Raw genomic sequence first — 21,992 nt, 5'->3', positions numbered from 1 at the left:
TCTATCAGCTTCTGTCTCAGACTGTGTGTGAACTGCAGATCTGCAAGTCCCCCAACTTCACAGTCATTACCCAGAAGTGAAACAGGAAGGCCTCACTCAGAGCAGCATCCTGGCATCCTTTTAGCTCTACAGGAGTTTTGGAGAAATCCCCCCCGACTCAGATCAATGCTGCTGTGCTTGTATGAAAAGCAGCTGTAATACAGTACGTCCTGCTCCCGGGCCAAGAGACACTTGAACCATCACAGCTACAAGTGTAACCCTCATCTCAACACTTACATCAGAACCACTTCAAAAACACGTCCTGACTCTGTAAAAACACCTTTATTTCCACAAATGTCTCCACTTGAAAGTTATAACACTCATATTGGTCCTCACAGAGATAGAGACTTAAGAGCATGCAACCCCCCCGCCCCCCCCATGCAGCATGCAGGTCTGTGTGACTCCTCCTGGCTCCACCTGCCTCGTCTGTAACAGACACGACGGAGGATAAAAACCCTCTGAGCTCATAACTAGAGCACAAGAGAAGCATCACTGTGTTCTCCTCTTCCTCTCCGCTGCCCTGCTCCACCTCTCACCGCTTCATCTACTTTGTTCAAAAACAAATCTAACATCCTTTTATTTTCCTGCAAAGTTCAGAGACTCGTTTCAAAAGTAACACAACACAACGTGTTGAAATAAAAACACTTCCATTGTTGGGAAGATAGTTTTCATCTCATTCTACTTCGGTTATTACATTAAATATATAATGAAGAATTGATCACAATGCAACTAATTAGTGGGATGAAATGGAAACATGTGATAAATGTCTTTGCTAAATATATTTATGAAATAAGGAAAATCATTTACACTGACAAATGTATCTTAAATTCTTTGATTGCATATAAATGATTATTTGATCCGTTTAAAAAGTGAAAAATTACATGAAAGACAAAGAAACATCCCTCACATCACATCACATTACATTTCAATTAGCTGACACTTTTATCCAAAGTCACATTAAGTGCATCAACCATGAGAGAACAAACCCAGAGCAACAAGAATCAAGTACAATTTGCTTCAAGAAAGCCAAAGTGCTATATGTAAGTGTTATATAAGTGCTACTAGATATATAGAGGTGCTACTAAACAGATATAGGAATTTTTGTATTAGTATAATTTTTAATCCAAGGTGAAGTCTGGAGAGATGTGTCTTTAGTCTAATCATCCAGATGATTTAATGTCTTATTGTCTTATCTGATTCAAGTCAAATGTCTTTTAACTGTGTTGAAACCTTTTTCTCTCCAGATTGCACAAGTGAAATCGTTTATTTAAAAAGTTTAAATCATAATCACTGTCGGCTACATACCAACATTCATTGTGGCCAGTGTTTGTGATTTGTTCTTGTTTTGTTCTTGTTCTCTTCCTCTTCCTCTTCCTCTTAACTGCTGGAACGACCGCTGAACAGAGCTGCACCGACAGCATATGCCCCAGCTGCTGTGAATCCTAGAGCGACACCGGGGCCTCCGGCAAAAAAGGCGACTGTGGTGCCTAAGATCCCTGCATTCCAAGCAGTTTTTTTAACCTGCGAGACACAAGATGAGACAAACCGTTATTTTTGAAACAATCAACAAACTGAAGGTCAAATCATTTTGATAATTTTTCATTCAAATAGAATCTGGACGATTGGAATGTCACTCAGTAAAGCTCTGACACAGTCCCCTTATGAAACCACACTTAAAGGTTCAATGTCTAAAATCTAGTGACATCTAGTGGTGAAGTGTCATGTTGCAGCCGAACCCATCTGAACAATCACCTTTTAACAAACACAACATCTACACACTAATTCTGCTGTGGAAGAGTTAACAAGGTTAACAAACACAACAGTTAGATACACACCTGCCAAGACTCTGCCACGCCGTATCGCATCTCAGTAGCAAAGTGCTCACAGTTGTTATTGACAAGGTCGTACTTTAACACGCGGCCGACCATCGCACGGGCCTCCTTCACTATGATGGAAGGATCACGAGGCCTGAGCTTGTAATCCAGCAGATTGTTGACCTGGTGACGGTTATTGCTGACCACGTCAGTGAGCTTCTCATGCTTCACCATTCCGGTGCCTGAATTTGCCAACGAGCCAGACGACAGACCACCTGTGTGTTTTATAGAAAAGACAAACAGGAAGAACATGGAGGAAAAGAAAGAGGAAAGGAGGAAGATGCCATCATGAAATACACGTTATGTTCAGGTTATAGTCTAACGTGAATATAGTTATCACTTCACTCACTGTCTGTACTGAAATGAACCACTTCATCCTCTCCGGTGTAGACGGCCCAGTGCTTAAAGCCCCAACGGCTGATCTCGATCAGGTCTCCTGGTTTTACATTAAACTAAAAAGAAACATGAAATTGAAAATAATAAAGTGTACATGTAGTCAATGTGAATGTGCAGTGATCAAAGTGCTCTTCATCGTGGCTTCCTGTTGTATTTGTTTGTGTTCACGAGCAAGAGGGTCATACGAGGACACAGCCCTGCCACAGGTTGACGTACGAAAGAAACTCGACTAATGAATCAGGACTTGGAGGAAAGTTTACTGGAGTCGTTTTCACACCTAAAAGTCTGAAACCAACATTGTTTCCATTTGATCTGTTTAGATTTGGTTTCACATTGTAATTCATGGAGCGCACTAAACATCTGTCAGAGATACGTACGTCCTGTGGTCATCAGCTTCGTGGACTGAGACCAACCTTCACTTGACATTGATTAGATCAGGGGTGTTCAAACTTTTTAGCCCGAGGGCCACATATAGACAAATATACGAAGGTGTGGGCCACTCACGCTGTGGGGGGGTGGGGGAGGGGGGGGGGGGGTGGCGTTCTGAGGAATAGCTGCAACACCGTGGGCCATAGTCCATCACATTACATTTCATTAAGCTGGAGCTTTTATCCAAAGCATTCAAGGGTACAAACCCAGAGCAACAACAATCAAGAAAGTACAATTTCTTCAAAAATAGAGCAAAACTACAAAGTGCTATAATTAAGTGCCATTTAAGTGCTATTAAAATTGTTAGTTTCAAAAACAAAACAAAAATTATTTTTTGATGCGGGCCAATTTTAAATGGATGGCGGGCCGCAGATGGCCCGCGGGCCGTAGTTTGGGCACCCCTGGATTAGATTGTAGACAACATGTGTGTCAGGTATTGTATTCACCAACACCTGGCAGGCAGCATTAAATCAAAAAGTCCAAACTCTGCAATTCTCTTTCACTTTCTCTCTCTCTGCTCCTTTTGTTTCTGAAATGCTCTGATCAGTCATTATGTTTCTTCCCCTTTGTTAGATCGGTTTTTGTCTTTGTTCAGGTTCGATTTCTGTTCAGTTACATTTGTTAAAGTTATTAAACTGAAGTTCTGTTCAGTCGACCCCTTATGGACCAGAACTTTGTATTTTCATAGTTTTTTGGTAAATAAATCAGTTTATGTTGAAAAGCAGCTGTGATCACACACTTCATCCTGTTTATTCTGGTTTCTGTTCTCAACTCTTTGATATAATTAATTACATTTTAAAGCGGCATCAAAATGCTAATGTTGTATTTTACTCATAACTGAAAAACTTTGCACACATTATATAAACAAACTCAAAGTAAAGTTTGTTGATATATTTTAATCTACATCTATTTATGACATCATAAGTCTGCACCTTCACCTTGTCACGCACAAAGAACATATAAAACTGTTTCACTGTAAAGGACCAAAAACTAAATCTACTGGAAGTCATGAGATGCAGGAGACTCACCTTTGCTTCCATGTCTTCAGCTCTTCGTCTCTCAGCTTCTGACGCATCCTTTGTGTGAACAGTGGAATACTGCAGTTAAAGAACCTGTATAACCTGCCTGCTCGGCCATAATGAAACAATACTTTAATAGCACAGGGCTGAGCGTCATTTCTCATAAATTGTGCAGCAGGTGCGTTCAGGTTTCGACCATTTGCACGATTTAAACAATTTCAAACAGAAATCTAACATCCTTATATTTTCCTGCAAAGTTCAGATATGCGTTTCCAATTAACATAATACAACATGTTGAAATAAAAAACACATCCATTGTTCAGAAGATAGTTTTCATTTAATTTTACTTCGATTATTACATTAAATACATAATGAAGAATTGATCAGAACGCAAGATATTAGTCGGATGAAAAAATAGAAACATGTGATCTTTGCTAAATATATCTTTAAAATGAGGAAAGTAATTTGCACTGAAGAAATGTATCTTAAATTATTTTATTCCATATAAATTGTTTTCAAATGATTATTTGATCCAATTAAAAAGTGAAAAATTACATGAAAGATAAAGAAACATCCCTCACATCACATCACATTACATTTCAATCAGCTGACGCTTTTATCAAAAGCAACAATAAGTGCATCAACCATGAGAGAACAAACCCAGAGCATCAAGAATCAAGTACAATTTGACTAAAGAAAGCCAAACTACAAAATTCTATATGTAAGTGTTATATAAGTGCTACTAGATATATAGAGATATAGATGATTTAATGCCTTATCGTCTTTTCTGATTCAAGGTCAAATGTCTTTTAACTGTGTTGAGCAACAACCTTTTTCTCTCCATATTGCACGAGTGAAATCAATATTTAAAAAGTTAAATCATAATCACTGTCAGCTACATGCCAACATTCATTGTTGCCAGTGTTTGTGATTTGTTCTTGTTTTGTTGTTGTTGTCTTCCTCTTCCTCTTAACTGCTGGAACGCCTGCGAATCAGAGCTGCACAGACAGCAAACGCCCCACCTACTTGGATGAGGATGAGGCCGAGGCGGCTGAGGCGCCCAAGTCCTTGGCGCCTTTTATAAAGGCTTTACGAACCTGTGAGAGACAAGATGAGACAAACCGATATTTTTTAAACGATCGACAAACTCAAGGTCAAAACAAAACATAAATTATGTAAATATAATCTATTTAAATATAAAGTATGTTAATATAATATAAACAACACATTCTAAGGTAAAGAAAACAACAATTCGTACAATTATGATGAAACACAGTAGTGGAAACATCACTAGGATTATTGTATATTAAATTGCTGCCAGTAGATCCTTTCACTTAAATCATACACACTGAACCTTTAATGGATGTGAGATGGTTGGTTTAACATTCTGGATTATTATACGACACAGTGAAGGTGACAGATGAACCCAGTGATTAAAGAGTTTGTTCATCTTCCTGGAGTGTTTGAAATATCACAATGGACTCACATCTGCATGTATTCAGCTGCAGTAGATTGTGTTAGATAAATAAATAAATAGATAAAGGACTCAATAAAAAGGGTTTTTACAACTTCTATTCTGCTGTGATTAGAGTTGAAATGTTTCAGAAGCTTGTTTACTCTATTATAAATCATGTTCTGATTCATTCTGTTCACATGGCATCTGAGTTTATTATAAATACGATTGTTCAGAATGTAAAGATGTGGTTTCCCTGTGGGCTGCAAAAACTGAACTAAACAAACAAAACTTTACCTGATTAAACCTGTTTATAAAACAGATCTACCAAACAATAACATTTAATTACTGTCACTACTATATAAAGATGTATTTGCCACATTATTAATCAGTATTTCCTCTGCAATAGCCTTTCAGAATATCTATATTCCTCTCGATGGTCATTTTAACCATTTCCACACATTTCACGCTCTATATATTTGCTTGAAATTGATTTATTTACATTCATATTAATTTAAACTAGAGTTATTAGTTAGTAATATCAAGCCTCATTTACATTTGATGCAATAAGGGTTTGATAACGACACAATAGGAATAAATATCAGCCGATGTATTAGTATCAGAAATGTTTTATATCCCCAATATCAGTATCTCCACTACATGCACTTCAGATAACTATTATGAATCCTGTCTCTTTGATTCTTTTGAGTCATATCAGAGTTGTAGAGAGAGCTTCTCAGTTAGCGGAACGTTCAAGACCATGACTCACTTTGTGGAGGAAACAGAAAGGAAGACTTGTCTACTGTCAATCGCCTTTTAACAAACACAACATCTACACACTAATTCTGCTGTGGAAGAGTTAACGAGGTTAACGAACACAACAGTTAGATACACACCTGCTGAGACAATGCCTTGCCGTATCGCATCTCGGTAGCAAAGTGCTCACAGTTGAATTTGACGACGCTGTACCATAGCTTGTGGCTCACAAACGCACAGGCCTCGTCCACTATGATGGAAGGATCACGAGCCTCGTACTCTTCATCCAGCAGATTGTTGACCTTGTAACGGTCATTGCCGGCCACGTCTGTGAGCTTCTCACGCTTCACTGTTCCAGCGCTGCGGCTCAGACTCTTGAACAAGCCAGACGATCCACTACCTGTGTGTTTTATAGAAAAGACAAACAGGAAGAACATGGAGGAAAAGAAAGAGGAAAGGAGGAAGGTGCCATCATGAAATACACGTCATGTCCATGTGATATTCTAACGTGAATATAGTTATCACTTCACTCACTGTCTGTACCGAAATGAACCACTTCATCCTTTCCAATGTAGATGGCCCAGTGCTTATAGTGCCCACGGAAGATCTCGATCAGGTCTCCTGGTTTTCCTTTAAACTAAAAAGAAACATGAAAATACAAATATAAATAATAAAGTGTACATGTAGTCAATGTGAATGTGCAGTGATCAAAGTGCTCTTCATCGTGGCTTCCTGTTGTATTTGTTTGTGTTCACGAGCACGAGGGTCATACGAGGACACAGCCCTGCCACAGGTTGACGTACGAAAGAAACTCGACTAATGAATCAGGACTTGGAGGAAAGTTCACTGGAGTCGTTTTCACACCTAAAAGTCTGAAACCAACATTGTTTCCATTTGATCTGTTTAGATTTGGTTTCACATTGTAATTCATGGAGCGAACTAAACATCTGTCAGAGATACGTACGTCCTGTGGTCATCAGCTTCGTGGACTGAGACCAACCTCCGCCTGCCTCAAAACATCCACCATCATCCCCGTTCCCAAGAAGCCGAGGATCACAGGCCTTAATGACTACAGACCAGTCGCCCTGACCTCTGTAGTGATGAAGACCTTCGAGCGCCTCGTGCTGACCCACCTCAAGACCATAACCAACCACCTCCTCGACCCACTGCAGTTTGCCTACAGAGCCAACAGGTCCGTAGACGACGCAGTCAACATGGGACTCCACTTCATCCTCCAGCACCTCGACTCCCCTGGCAACTACGCCAGGATCCTGTTTGTGGACTTCAGCTCTGCATTCAACACCATCTCCCCAGCTCTTCTCCAGGACAAGCTGACACAGCTGAGTGTGCCTGAGCCCACCTGCAGGTGGATCACTAAGTTCCTGACCGACAGGAAGCAGCGCGTGAGGCTTGGCAAGCTTGTCTCTGAGACCCGGACCATCAGCACTGTAACACCACAAGGTTGTGTGCTCTCTCCTCTCCTCTTCTCCCTCTACACCAGGTGTTCCCAAACTTTTTACAGTCCCGTACCCCCTCAGACTTTCAATCTCCAGCTACGTACCCCTTTTTAAAAGGGGGGCGTGGCCGGAGCGGAGTTCCGCCAGAAATAATCACCACGGCACAGGTTAATGAGACGGGTGTGCTTTAGAGGATGCCAAAATAATGTCATCGACGAAATTCTTAATGATCAATTAATCGATTGTCGATTAATTATGCCCATCCCTAGTTTTGACTAACGGTCACTAACCTACCTGTAACTATTTTTGGCACTGTAATTATTTCGCTGAATATGGGTATACATGAGTATTTTTGGCAATGCTACTTGGCTATTCAGACTATTTAATATTGCATGATTATTTATTGCTCAGTTTGAAAAAGTAATGGGCTTTTTCAATTTGAAAACGCAGATAAAATGTTCTCCCCACGTACCCCCTAAACCACTTTGCGTACCCCTTGGGGTACATGTACCCCAGTTTGGGAACCGATGCTCTACACCAACAACTGCACCTCCAGCCATCCCTCTGTCAAACTCCTGAAGTTTGCTGACGACACAACCCTTTTTGGATTAATCTCCAATGGGGACGAGGCCGCCTACAGAGAGGAAGTTATAAGCCTGGCTTCCTGGTGCAGCCAGAACCACCTGATGCTAAACGCTTTAAAAACTGTAGAGATGGTAGCAGACTTCAGGAGGAGCCCAGCCCAAAGCACCCCTCACCATGTGCAACTCCCCAGTTACAACAGTGGAGTCTTTCAAATTCCTGGGGACGATCATTGCACAGGACCTGAGTTGGACGGAGAACATCACCTCCACCATCAAGAAGGCCCAGCAGAGGATGTTCTTCCTGCGGCAACTGAGGTAATTCGCCTTTTAACAAACACAACATCTACACACTAATTCTGCTGTGGAAGAGTTAACGAGGTTAACGAACACAACAGTTAGATACACACCTGACGAGACTTTGCCTTGCCGTATCGCATCTCGCTAGCAAAGTGCTCACTGTTGTAAGTGACAAGGTTGTACTGTGGGTTGCGGCCCACCATTGCAGAGGCCTCCTTCACCATGATGGAAGTATCACGAGCATCGTACAGGTCATCCAGCAGATTGTTGATCTGGTAACGGTCACTGCCGACCACATCAGTGAACTTCTCACACTTCACCTTTCCTCTGCTGCTGCTCAGACTCGCCGACGAACCAGATGACTGACGACCTGTGTGTTTTATAGAAAAGACAAACAGGAAGAACATGGAGGCAAAGAAAGAGGAAAGGAGGAAGGTGCCATCATGAAATACACGTCATGTCCATGTGATATTCTAACGTGAATATAGTTATCACTTCACTCACCGTCTGTAGTGAAATGAACCACTTCATCCTTACTGATGTAGACGGCCCAGTCCTTATAGGGCCCACGGAAGATCTCAATCAGGTCTCCTGGTTTTCCATTAAACTAAAAAGAAACATGAAAATACAAATATAATTAATAAAGTGTACATGTAGTCAATGTGAATGTGCAGTGATCAAAGTTCTCTTCATCATGGCTTCCTGTTGTATTTGTTTGTATTCACGAGCACGAGGGTCATACGAGGACACAGCCCTGCCACAGGTTGACGTACCAAAGAAACTCGACTAATGAATCAGGACTTGGAGGAAAGTTCACTGGAGTCGTTTTCACACCTAAAAGTCTGAAACCAACATTGTTTCCATTTGATCTGTTTAGATTTGGTTTCACATTGTAATTCATGGAGCGCACTAAACATCTGTCAGAGATACGTACGTCCTGTGGTCATCAGCTTCGTGGACTGAGACCAACCTTCACTTGACATTGATTAGATTGTAGACAACATGTGTTTCTAACATCCACGTGTTCAGGTGCTGTATTCACCAAGTGGTTTGAATAAAGTGCACGTGAAAAAAGGTTGTGTTTCATTTGATGGGAGAAAACTAATGAACCCATTGATTTCATTAGTTTGTTGGAAATCTGTCATAATTTAGATTTTACTTTCACAAAATGAACGTTCTTGTCGTTCAAGCATTAAATCATCAGAGGTGAAGACAACAAGAAGTTCTGTTGAAGTTGTGAAGAAGTTGAGGCAGCAGGTGTTTTACTTTGACAACGACATTACTTATGCTTCCACGGATGGGGCTTCCTCTTTGCCCTGGACTCCCTTGGGAAGGTACGAACTTTTGTCGCTCTTCTGAATTTTGTTAGTTTCAGGTTGTAAATAACATCAAAAGTTAGTGTACATTATATATAATGTTGTTGTAATGATTTCATGTTAGTTTCTTATGTGGTCAATTATTGTATTTGTGTAAACCTGCATGTGCTGAAGGGGTGTGTCTGCTGCGAACTGCGGTTGCACGAGCACTGTTAGCATGCTTTGAACATTGTGTTTGTTAGCTGGAAACTAAGTAACACTATGCATATTGCACAGGCGATGAGCATGCAGCATCCTCATGACAAAAACTCTTTTGTTTCCACAACTGCAAATGCTTGCGGTCAGTGTGGATAAAAGAGTCTGAATGTTGAAGTTATTCGTATGGCTGTTGCTGGGCAGACAATAAAAACATTTGGAAAGACATTGCTTTGGAAGGATTTGTTAAAAGCATTCACAACGCAGAGTTAAAGACACTACACATGCACTTCAGATATATTATGAATCCTGTCTCTTTGATTCTTTTGAGTCATATCAGAGTTGTAGAGAGAGCTTCTCAGTTAGCGGAACGTTCAAGACCATGACTCACTTTGTGGAGAAAACAGAAAAGAAGACTCGTCTACTGTCAATCACTTTTTAACAAACACAACATCTACACACTAATTCTGCTGAGGAAGAGTTAACGAGGTTAACGAACACAACAGTTAGATACACACCTGACAAGACTCTGCCACGCCGTATCGCAGGTCGGTAGCAAAGTGCTCACTGTTTTTATTGTCAAGGTTGTACGGTAGCTTGTGGTCCACCATCGCACGGGCCTCCTTCACTATGACGTTCGGCTCACGAGCCGTGCGCCTGTCATCCAGCAGATTGTTGACTTTGAAACGGTCATGGCCGACCACGTCAGTGAGCTTCTCACGCTTCACCTCTGCTCTGCTGCTCAGACTCGCCAACGAGCCAAACGACAGACCACCTGTGTGTTTTATAGAAAAGACAAACAGGAAGAACATGGAGGCAAAGAAAGAGGAAAGGAGGAAGGTGCCATTATGAAATACACGTCATGTCCATGTGATATTCTAACGTGAATATAGTTATCACTTCACTCACCGTCTGTCACTAAATGAACCACTTCATTTCCTCCGATGTAGACGGCCCAGTGCTTATAGGACCCACGGAAGATCTCGATCAGGTCTCCTTTATTTCCTTTAAACTAAAAAGAAACATGAAAATACAAATATAAATAATAAAGTGTACATGTAGTCAATGTGAATGTGCAGTGATCAAAGTGCTCTTCATCGTGGCTTCCTGTTGTATTTGTTTGTGTTCACGAGCACGAGGGTCATACGAGGACACAGCCCTGCCACAGGTTGACGTACGAAAGAAACTCGACTAATGAATCAGGACTTGGAGGAAAGTTCACTGGAGTCGTTTTCACACCTAAAAGTCTGAAACCAACATTGTTTCCATTTGATCTGTTTAGATTTGGTTTCACATTGTAATTCATGGAGCGCACTAAACATCTGTCAGAGATACGTACGTCCTGTGGTCATCAGCTTCGTGGACTGAGACCAACCTTCACTTGACATTGATTAGATTGTAGACAACATGTGTTTCTAACATCCACGTGTTCAGGTGCTGTATTCACCAAGTGGTTTGAATAAAGTGCACGTGAAAAAAGGTTGTGTTTCGTTTGATGGGAGAAAACTAATGAACCCATTGATTTCATTAGTTTGTTGGAACTCTATCATCATTTAGATTTTACTCTCACAAAATGAACGTCCTTGTCGTTGAAGCATTAAATCATCAGAGATGAAGACAACAAGAAGTTCTGTTGAAGTTGTGAAGAAGTTGAGGCAGCATTAAATCAGAAAGTCCAAACTCTGCATTTCTAGTTTTCACTCTGCAAACAAACCAAACCACGTTTCAGTTTGACCCTGAACGCCTCTTTTGGTCGGAGGAACCTTTCACACCTGATATTTAAATTCAGACAAAACTGAAAAGTCATTTCGTGAACAAACAAGGAAGGTGTGAAAGTGTCTTTAGAAACTAACCAGTTGTGGTTATTGTTCAGATAATTTCAAACAATATGACTGAAAATTGATATTTTTACCTCCAGTATTTTGATTTATTTCCATTACAAAGACCGATCTTCATGTTTATGTATTTTATTTGTTGCCTCGGTTTGGTTCATAGAAGGACTTTAACTGTCAATAACTCACTTTAGTTGTATAGTCGAAATTTATTTATTTATTATGTATTATTTCTAGCTTTTAACCTTATTTATATTAAATGTTTTCTCTCTCTCTCTCTTTGCTCCTTTTGTTTCTGAAATGCTCTGATCAATCATTATATATCTTCCACTTGGTTGGATCTGTTTTTGTCTTTGTTCAGGTTCGATTCTGTTCAAATACATTTGGTTAAAGTTTATAAAACTTAAGTTCTGTTCAGTCGACCCCTTATGGACCAGAACTCTGTATTCTGTTCACTTTCAGCTAAATAAAACCCTTTATTGTTGAAAACCATTTAGAAGAATGATATTCCTCTCAAGGGTCATTTTAATCTTTTCCACACATTTCACGCTCTATATATTTGCTTTTTTTATATTCATACATATTTAAAGTAGAGTTTACAATTAAAAAGTATAATATTAAGATTAAGATACATTTATTCGTCCCAAACACATGCACAGACATGCAAGGAGGGAAATTTAACCTCTGCTTTTAACCCATCTGATGCAGGACACACAGAGCAGTGAGCAGCCATGTACGGCGCACGGAGAGCAGATGTTGGGGGAGTAAGGTGCCTTGCTCAGGGGCACTAGACAGGGTAGGGAGAATCCTCTTGGATCTTTGGACAGATCAATCCAGGTTCGTCTTTTTGTTGTTTCTCCGTGGAGTCGAACCAGAGACCTTTTCTGCCCATAGTCCAAGTTTCTGCCACTAGTCCACCGCCTCTCCTATGAAACCTCATTTACATTTTATGTAATAAGGGTTTGATAACGTCACCATATGAATATATATATCAGCTGATGTATTAGTATCAGAAATGTTTTATATCACCAATATCAGTATCTCCACTTCATGCACTTCAGATAACTATTATGAATCCTGTCTCTTCGATTCTTTTGAGTCATATCAGAGTTGTAGAGAGAGCTTCTCAGTTAGTGGAGCGTTCAAGACCATGACTCACTTTGTGGAGAAAACAGAAAGGAAGACTTGTCTACTGTCAATCACCTTTTAACAAACACAACATCTACACACTAATTCTGCTGTGGAAGAGTTAACGAGGTTAACAAACACAACAGTTAGATACACACCTGACGAGACTTTGCCTTGCCGTATCGCATCTCGGTAGCAAAGTGCTCAGCGTTTGTATTGTCAAGGTCGTACTGCAGCTTGCGGCCGACCATCGCAGAGGCCTTCTTCACTATGATGGAAGGATCACGAGCATCGTACATGTTATCCAGGAGATTGTTTATGCGGTAACGGTCATTGCCGACCACATCGGTGAACTTCTCACGCTTCACCTTTCCATCGCTGCTGCTCGGATTTGCAGACGAGCCAGATGAGTCACCACCTGTGTGTTTTATAGAAAAGACAAACAGGAAGAACATGGAGGCAAAGAAATAGGGAAGGAGGAAGGTGCCATCATGAAATACACGTCATGTCCATGTGATATTCTAACGTGAATATAGTTATCACTTCACTCACTGTCTGTAGTGAAATGAACCACTTCATTCTCTCTGATGTAGACGGCCCAGTGCTTATATTGCCCACGGAAAATCTCGATCAGGTCTCCTGGTTTTCCATTAAACTAAAAAGAAACATGAAAATATAAATAATAAAGTGTACATGTAGTTAATGTGAATGTGCAGTGATCAAAGTGCTCTTCATTGTGGCTTCCTGTTGTATTTGTTTGTGTTCACGAGCACGAGGGTCATACGAGGACACAGCCCTGTCACAGGTTGACGTACAAAAGAAACTCGACTAATGAATCAGGACTTGGAGGAAAGTTCACTGGAGTCGTTTTCACTCCTAAAATGCCCTGAACATTGTGTTTGTTAGCTGGAAACTAAGTAACACTATGCATATTGCACAGGCGATGAGCATGCAGCATCCTCATGACAAAAACTCTTTTGTTTCCACAACTGCAAATGCTTGTGGTCAGTGTGGATAAAAGAGTCTGAATGTTGAAGTTATTTGTATGGCTGTTGCTGGGCAGACAATAAAAACATTTGGAAAGACATTGCTTTGGAAGGATTTGTTAAAAGCATTCACAACGCAGAGTTAAAGACACTACACATGCACTTCAGATATATTATGAATCCTGTCTCTTTGATTCTTTTGAGTCATATCAGAGCTGTAGAGAGAGCTTCTCAGTTAGCGGAACGTTCAAGACCATGACTGTACCATGTTAGATACACACCTGACAAGACTCTGCCTTGCCGTATCGCATCTCGATAGCAAAGTGCTCACTGTTTTTATTGTAAAGGTTGTACGGTAGCTTGTGGTCCACCATCGCACGGGCCTCCTTCACTATGACGTTCGGCTCACGAGCCGTGCGGCTGTCATCCAGCAGATTGTTGACCTGGTAACTGTCATTGCCGACCACGTCGGTGAGCTTCTCACGCTTCACCTCTGCTCTGCTGCTCAGAAGCTCCAAAGAGCAAGATGAGTCACCACCTGTGTGTTTTATAGAAGAGACTAACATGAAGAACAGGGAGGCAAAGAAATAGGGAAGGAGGAAGGTGCCATCATGAAATACACGTCATGTCCATGTGATATTCTAACGTGAATATAGTTATCACTTCACTCACCGTCTGTCACTAAATGAACCACTTCATCCTCTCCAATGTAGATGGCCCAGTCCTTATATTGCCCACGGAAGATCTCAATCAGGTCTCCTGGTTTTCCATTAAACTAAAAAGAAACATGAAAATACAAATATAATTAATAAAGTGTACATGTAGTCAATGTGAATGTGCAGTGATCAAAGTGCTCTTCATCGTGGCTTCCTGTTGTATTTGTTTGTGTTCACGAGCACGAGGGTCATACGAGGACACAGCCCTGCCACAGGTTGACGTACGAAAGAAACTCGACTAATGAATCAGGACTTGGAGGAAAGTTCACTGGAGTCGTTTTCACACCTAAAAGTCTGAAACCAACATTGTTTCCATTTGATCTGTTTAGATTTGGTTTCACATTGTAATTCATGGAGCGCACTAAACATCTGTCAGAGATACGTACGTCCTGTGGTCATCAGCTTCGTGGACTGAGACCAACCTTCACTTGACATTGATTAGATTGTAGACAACATGTGTTTCTAACATCCACGTGTTCAGCTGCTGTATTCACCAAGTGGTTTGAATAAAGTGCACGTGAAAAAAGGTTGTGTTTCGTTTGATGGGAGAAAACTAATGAACCCATTGATTTCATTAGTTTGTTGGAAATCTGTCATAATTTAGATTTTACTTTCACAAAATGAACGTCCTTGTCGTTCAAGCATTAAATCATCAGAGGTGAAGACAACAAGAAGTTCTGTTGAAGTTGTGAAGAAGTTGAGGCAGCAGGTGTTTTACTTTGACAACGACATTACTTATGCTTCCACGGATGGGGCTTCCTCTTTGCCCTGGACTCCCTTGGGAAGGTACGAACTTTTGTCGCTCTTCTGAATTTTGTTAGTTTTAGGTTGTAAATAACATCAAAAGTTAGTGTACATTATATATAATGTTGTTGTAATGATTTCATGTTAGTTTCTTATGTGGTCAATTATTGTATTTGTGTAAACCTGCATGTGCTGAAGGGGTGTGTCTGCTGCGAACTGCGGTTGCACGAGCACTGTTAGCATGCTTTGAACATTGTGTTTGTTAGCTGGAAACTAAGTAACACTATGCATATTGCACAGGCGATGAGCATGCAGCATCCTCATGACAAAAACTCTTTTGTTTCCACAACTGCAAATGCTTGCGGTCAGTGTGGATAAAAGAGTCTGAATGTTGAAGTTATTCGTATGGCTGTTGCTGGGCAGACAATAAAAACATTTGGAAAGACATTGCTTTGGAAGGATTTGTTAAAAGCATTCACAACGCAGAGTTAAAGACACTACACATGCACTTCAGATATATTATGAATCCTGTCTCTTTGATTCTTTTGAGTCATATCAGAGCTGTAGAGAGAGCTTCTCAGTTAGAAGAACGTTCAAGACCATGACTGTACCATGTTAGATACACACCTGACAAGACTCTGCCTTGCCGTATCGCATCTCGATAGCAAAGTCCTCACTGTTTTTATTGTAAAGGTTGTACGGTAGCTTGTGGTCCACCATCTCAAAGGCCTCCTTCACTATGACGTTCGGCTCACGAGCCGTGCGGCTGTCATCCAGCAGATTGTTGAGTTGGTAACTGTCATTGCCGACCACGTCGGTGAGCTTCTCACGCTTCACCTCTGCTCTGCTGCTCGGATTTGCAGACGAGCCAGATGACTGTCCACCTGTGTGTTTTATAGAAAAGACAAACATGAAGAACAGGGAGGCAAAGTAAGAGTAAAGGAGGAAGGTGCCATCATGAAATACACGTCATGTCCATGTGATATTCTAACGTGAATATAGTTATCACTTCACTCACCATCTGTCACTAAATGAACCACTTCTTGTCCTCCGATGTAGACGGCCCAGTGCTGATAGGACCCACGGAAGATCTCAAGCAGGTCTCCTGGTTTTCCTTTAAACTAAAAATAAATACAAATGCAAATATAAATAATAAACTGGACATGTACACTGTAATGAATTGCTGTAAGAAAACGGCCAAATTCTCACAGTAACATTCTGTTTTCCAGTAAAACGGCACTGTGCTGTAGAAAACAATGCATTCTGGGAAATATTTATGAGCAGCTTGCTGTTTTCCTTAAAACATTAAAATATACTGTAAACAGCATCGCATTCTGGGGATGATGTCAGAATCAACGGCATAGAGGTCCTGCAAAAACGGATTGCTACTATATTTGTAGAAAACACATGTGGAACACAAAGTCGTGAAAGCAACTCTGGACCTTTTTTTCGAGGATTATCTGAATCCAGCATTTTATCAGCAAGTCTTCTGTAAGTTGAAATAAACTTTATCTGCCTGCATATTTTGCTTACCTTTGCTGTCTTTTAAACAAACTTAGACTGATTTAGAACTGTTACTTAGCTAGCTTGCAGCACTTGTATGTGGTCCTCTTAATTAGCCATGCAGTGACATGTGAGTAGAGCAGTAAAACTACTTTTTAAATTATTATTTTGTAGGTTCGGCCAATACTAAATAGTATTTGAAAGGTTAATCTTAATGTTTTTTTGGATGGTCAGTAAGTTTGCAGCTAGGAGCATTATTGTGAGTTTGTCGTATTTTGTACATTTTCTACTCCACTACAGCTTTCATAGTTACATCTTATTAGATAGTAACTTGAACCAATCGTGTGTAATATTAGTATGTTGTCCAGCTGCTGAAGGAACCACTTTACAAAGAATTCAGATGGACTCATTCGTCGAGTTTGTTTCTCTTCTCGTTTCATTTATAATGAAATTAATAGTTGCCATCTTTATCCTCATCTAAAGCTAATATCCTCACCACAGAGAATGTCTGTGCTTTACAGCAATCTTCCACAGTTGTATCTCTTTGTGCCACACAAGGACTTTAACTGTATATAACGCACTGTTGGGCCAGAGCCCAGAGGGTGACCACAAGAAACTGGAGCCGAGGTTAAACAAAGGGTTGTTAGCTTTTGGAGGGAAAACATTCTCCAGCAGGCCTAAGAGTCTCCCCCTGGTGGTGGAAAATGTCCTGGGGATCCCTTGGGACCCCCGCTGATTTCCAAGCCCCGCCCACTGAGATCGAATCCTGATAGTTCAATTCGCTGATACCCCATGACCCCTCTTCAAGGGGGAAGGACCTCTCAGGTAGAATAAAACTGCTGAGACCCCAAAAATCGCTGCCATTTTTCCCTGCTAAAGACTTCGACCAGGGCCCTTCCGGGTCCTCCAGATGTTCTAGCTCCGATAGGGGGCAACACAAACTTGTATTTCTTTTATCAGCCATTTTTCCCTGCTACAGACTTCGCCAGGACCCCTCAGGGTCTTCCAGATGTTCTAGCTCTGATAGGGGGCAACTTTAATTTGTATTCCTTTTATCAGCCATTTACCCTGCTCTGAAGACGTCAACAGACCCCTCCGGGTCTTCTGATTGATTTAGCTGCTAAAGGCGGCAAAACTACAAACATTCGGTTGTTCTAATTTTCATTTTCTTTTATCTTAAGTCAATCTTATTTTGAAAGAGTATTTTTGTTTTTAACTTAAAAAGGTCCCGCAACAGGAAGCACATTCGCTGGCGGGAACAACCGACCCATCGGAGTCCCGCTTGAGAGGCCACGATTATCCACTGGACTTCTGGAATATCCGCGCGACACACGCATGCAACACCGCGAAGGTCACAGTAAGAGGCTTTATTGTCTGGGCAGAGAACTAGCTTAAAATACTTAGCGTTGTCATTTATTTGATTGTATATTTATTTGAAGACCCCGAGTCTATTTTCTGTCCGTGTAACACACGGCGAAACCGATATGACATTTCCGGTTTCATTGTTTACCTTGTTGAAATGTTTTAAAGTGCCTAGCGCCGTGACGGAACGTCTCCAGCAGCACTGTTAACGTCCGACTGGGTTTGCAGAGACTTTGCCGATAAAAAGATCGGTACACAACTCCAATTTGAGTACAGAGTGGTAAAGTTTCTGTAACCTTGTCTCTGACGATGTTTTGAGAGCTTTTCTGATCTCTCTCTCTCTCTCCCTCTCTCTCTTTTCTCCTTAACTTGCTTTTACACACGTCCCGACCTACACTTACATATTTCATGTTGCATGGATAAATCTAGACTAAAAGAGCATGAATGCATCTCGACGCGATTTGGCGCCAAAACCACGAGATAAGAAATCTCTCTGTCTGAAAACCCCTTTGTTTAAAGTCCGTGACCAGCCGCCATTTTGCTTTCGCAACGTGGCTTCACTTAGGTAACCTCCATTTTGAAATCCCTTGAACGTAACATCGTCTTGAATTCGTCACCACATGACCTCGTCATTACGCCATAGCCACTCCCCTTTTCCTTTGTTACACACACACACACAGACACAGACAGGCAGACACACACGACCACACACACACATTGATACCATCAGTATTACTTGTGTCTCTAAATTGTGATAAGTGCTGCTGCAGTTATCTTTGAAATACTGGAGTTTGTTAAATGAAGACTCATTGAATAACATTAACTTTATTTCCCTTTTTAATAAATACTTTTGTAATTAAAGTATTTGTATTTCTGTGATTATTTGTACATATGTATGTGAATACAACTGGACTACTATAGCCTGTGCTCGAACTTAAAACCCTTCATCGTTTATTATATAATCTTTAATATTTAATATTAAATATTGAGATTATTAATTTACTTTATATCACTTGAGACTGATATTTAAAGATTGATTGTTGGTCCCTGTAAACAGGGTGGTTCCCTGCGACGATAAGTAATAATTACAGATTGTATTATTCTTAATAGATAATTTTATTGTTTTCGTTAATTATTTAACTATTCTTAATCGATAACCGTATCATTTCTAATTAATTATTTTACTATTCTTAATTAATAGCTTTATAATTGTTTAATTATTTTTAATAAATAATTTTTATTTTAATAATCATATTTCATGATTATTAATAATTAGCCAACGTCAACTCTACTACTATTGCACAACACCACTCAGTTTTTTTTAAATTATTATTTTGACAGCAAATCAGATAAATAACACACTGGCTTTTGTTCCATGCAAAATAATTTCCTTATTTTAAATGAACTGACAGCACCTAAGTTCCTATTGGTGGTGCACACGTTTAGTTTTCTTCATCATAGTCACACTTTAGAATAAGATTTACTGGGATAGTTCACCCAAAAATGAAAATTCACTCATTATCTACTCACCACTTTGCCGGGTTCATAAAACTAAACACTCTCAATCTCACTCTTTCTCTTTCTCTCTCCATCTCGATCACGCAATCCTATTGTCACGCTTGGAGAACTTTATAGGGATTAAAGGTACAGTGTGGTATGCCCCAAAATATTTGATTTAATAGTAATTTGAGATTATTCCGTGATATAATATACGTGATAGTCATGTGGGTTTATGTTTCATATGCACTGTGGAGAGATCAGTAAATTAAAGCAGCACTGAGGCGGAACAGGTTCGATTCTGTTCAGTTCAATTTGACTAAAGTTTATAAAACTTAAGTTCTGTTCAGTCGACCCCTTGTGGATCCAGAACTCTGTATTTTGTTCACTTATAGGTAAATAAATATCTTCATTGTTGAAAAGCAACTGTGATCACACTTCATCTGGTTTATTCTGGTTTCAGTATTAAACTCTTTGATAGAATTACATTTTAAAGCTGCTTTCAAATGATAATGTTGTATTTCTCCCGACTAAAACACTTTTCACTGTTAAGGAACAAAAACTAAATCTATTGTAACTAATGAGAAGCAGGAGACTCACCCTTCGTGCCATGTCTTCAGCATCTATCAGCTTCTGACGCAGAGTCTTTGTGTTTGCACTGATTTCTGCAGATAAAGTACCTGTATAACCTGCCTGCACGCCCCTTAATGTAAAAATAACTTCATAGATCATTTCCTATGAATTGTGCAGCAGGTGTGTTCAGGTTTCAACCATTTGTGACGCTGTGAGAGAACATTTGCACGATGTAAGTGTGGCCAACGAGGTGAAGTTTAGTGATTGACTTCAATTTGTACACTCAACATCTATGAGGGGCCATTTTTTAGGGGTTCAGTATCTTGCCAAGGACACTTCGGCATGCAGATGGGGAAGAGTGGGGATTGAACCACCAACCTTCTTGTTGGAGAACGACCACTCTACCCCCTAGGCCACACTGCAACAGGAGATAAAGCGACAGGGACATATTCATTTCCTGAGTGCAGGGATGGAGGGAGTGAACTGCGATGCGTTCAGGTGCTGCTGGGATGAACAGCTGTGTTCCTTTTGATAGCATCAAGCTCCAGCTCAGGAGGAGCAGGGTTGATTCCGCGAGCCCACATTCTCCAGGTGTCGCTGAGGAAATCCACGAGCCCAGCAAGATACTTAACCTCTGACTCTGATCATTCAAAAGGGGGGAAATTAATTGTAACTGCTAATCAAATATTCTCAAGTAACGACCCCCCCCCCATTCCAAGGGCCCTCTGCAGAGCCGCACTCTTTCAGCAAATGTCAGGAGAGTTAGCTCAGCTGCAGCGGCCGTCAGTATTGACAGTTGTTGGTGTTTGCTGTTGCTGCGCTAACGCAGTACCTGCTACTTCCAACACTTCGGGATCTGTTGCAACTGAGTCAATATTTATGAGTATTTGCTCCTGCGGGCTCTTCCCTAATGGCACCTGGCTGCTGAGGTGTCTGTGCAGGGCCGTGAAGGAGGAACGCCCGAGGCTGAGGAGAGGGCTGAGAGGCAGAGAGACATAGAGGAGGAGGAGCATGAGGAGCAGGAGGAGGAGGAGGAGGAGGAGGAGAGAGAGCCTCGTACAGCACATTCAAAAAGTTTGTCCAGTTAGCAGGTTTCATCAGCCACTTGTTATTGTGAAAGTGTCTTTGTGTGATGAGGGTCAGAGCCACAGTGAGACACACAGCTGTCTCTCCTATTGGTTCATGTTGTTTTTATAGCATCAACTAGTTAAAACGAAACCTACCAGGGAATAATTCACTTGAACATAGATCAGTGTGATGAGAACTAGACAAGAACTCCAAGGAAAAATGTATCTGAAGTGTACTTCTACTTATTATAATAATAATAAAAAAGCAAATAAACATTTAATCAGTTTAGTGCCTTTTAACATTAATGTCCCATCTGCTCACATGGAGATGCATTGTATGTCTGTGATGTACGCAGCCAGCCACCAGGGGCCGATCCGGATGATTTGGCTTCACTTTTGAGAATCGGTCAAGTCGTCCATGGTCTGAGTGTGTGTGTGTGTGTGTGTGTGTGTGTGTGTGTGTGTGTGTGTGTGTGTGATGCTGCCAGAACTGTGTATTGTCACGGTGACATTCAGTGGCCTGTGTCTGGATCAACAAAAAAATCCGCTGCTGGGCTTCTTGTGACACTCCCCCCCCCCCCGTTCCTGCCAGAGCACAGAGCAAATGTCAGCTTCATTATGCAGCCAGAGGCCGAGCACTACTCTGCTGCTGACCCCGGGTTTTTCTGTGTGACAATTAGCATGTTCACAAAGTTTTCGCTGTGCACAACTTTATTTTTTGGAGATATATACGGAGCAGTAAACTAAACTAAACTAAAAGAGGCAAGTG

The 21,992-nt window shown here is 40.8% G+C and overlaps 2 protein-coding genes across 5 annotated transcripts; both read right to left on the bottom strand.

Annotated features, from left to right (window-relative positions):
• Positions 1 to 689: 689 nt before the first annotated feature.
• LOC128450940 (phospholipase A and acyltransferase 4) lies at positions 690 to 3,828 on the bottom strand. Its single transcript, XM_053434701.1, has 4 exons — positions 3,767 to 3,828; positions 2,263 to 2,365; positions 1,875 to 2,128; positions 690 to 1,560 (listed from the first exon to the last, which is right to left on the bottom strand). The coding sequence occupies exons 1-4, from the start codon at positions 3,776 to 3,778 to the stop codon at positions 1,417 to 1,419; spliced, it is 513 nt and encodes a 170-aa protein (XP_053290676.1). The 5' UTR covers positions 3,779 to 3,828; the 3' UTR covers positions 690 to 1,416.
• Positions 3,829 to 4,072: 244 nt separating this feature from the next.
• Positions 4,073 to 20,234, bottom strand: LOC128450330 (uncharacterized). Of its 4 annotated transcripts, none has more exons than XM_053433732.1 (14): positions 20,184 to 20,233; positions 16,240 to 16,342; positions 15,849 to 16,105; positions 14,434 to 14,536; positions 14,043 to 14,320; positions 13,328 to 13,430; positions 12,934 to 13,193; positions 10,725 to 10,827; positions 10,334 to 10,590; positions 8,809 to 8,911; positions 8,415 to 8,674; positions 6,501 to 6,603; positions 6,107 to 6,366; positions 4,073 to 4,854 (listed from the first exon to the last, which is right to left on the bottom strand). In XM_053433732.1, exons 1-14 carry the CDS (start codon positions 20,193 to 20,195, stop codon positions 4,780 to 4,782), a joined length of 2,277 nt encoding a protein of 758 aa, XP_053289707.1. In that variant the 5' UTR covers positions 20,196 to 20,233; the 3' UTR covers positions 4,073 to 4,779. The 4 variants fall into 4 exon arrangements, with proteins under 4 accessions (XP_053289707.1, XP_053289708.1, XP_053289710.1 ...); XM_053433733.1 differs by having other exon boundaries at positions 14,043 to 14,299; XM_053433735.1 differs by lacking the exons at positions 8,415 to 8,674; positions 8,809 to 8,911 and having other exon boundaries at positions 20,184 to 20,234.
• Positions 20,235 to 21,992: the final 1,758 nt, after the last annotated feature.

This window comes from Pleuronectes platessa, chromosome 11 (genome assembly GCF_947347685.1).
Source record: "Pleuronectes platessa chromosome 11, fPlePla1.1, whole genome shotgun sequence".
Taxonomy (NCBI): domain Eukaryota; kingdom Metazoa; phylum Chordata; class Actinopteri; order Pleuronectiformes; family Pleuronectidae; genus Pleuronectes; species Pleuronectes platessa.
The sequence above is the reverse complement of the archived record's forward strand: the minus strand, read 5'-3'. Positions and strand labels throughout refer to the sequence as shown.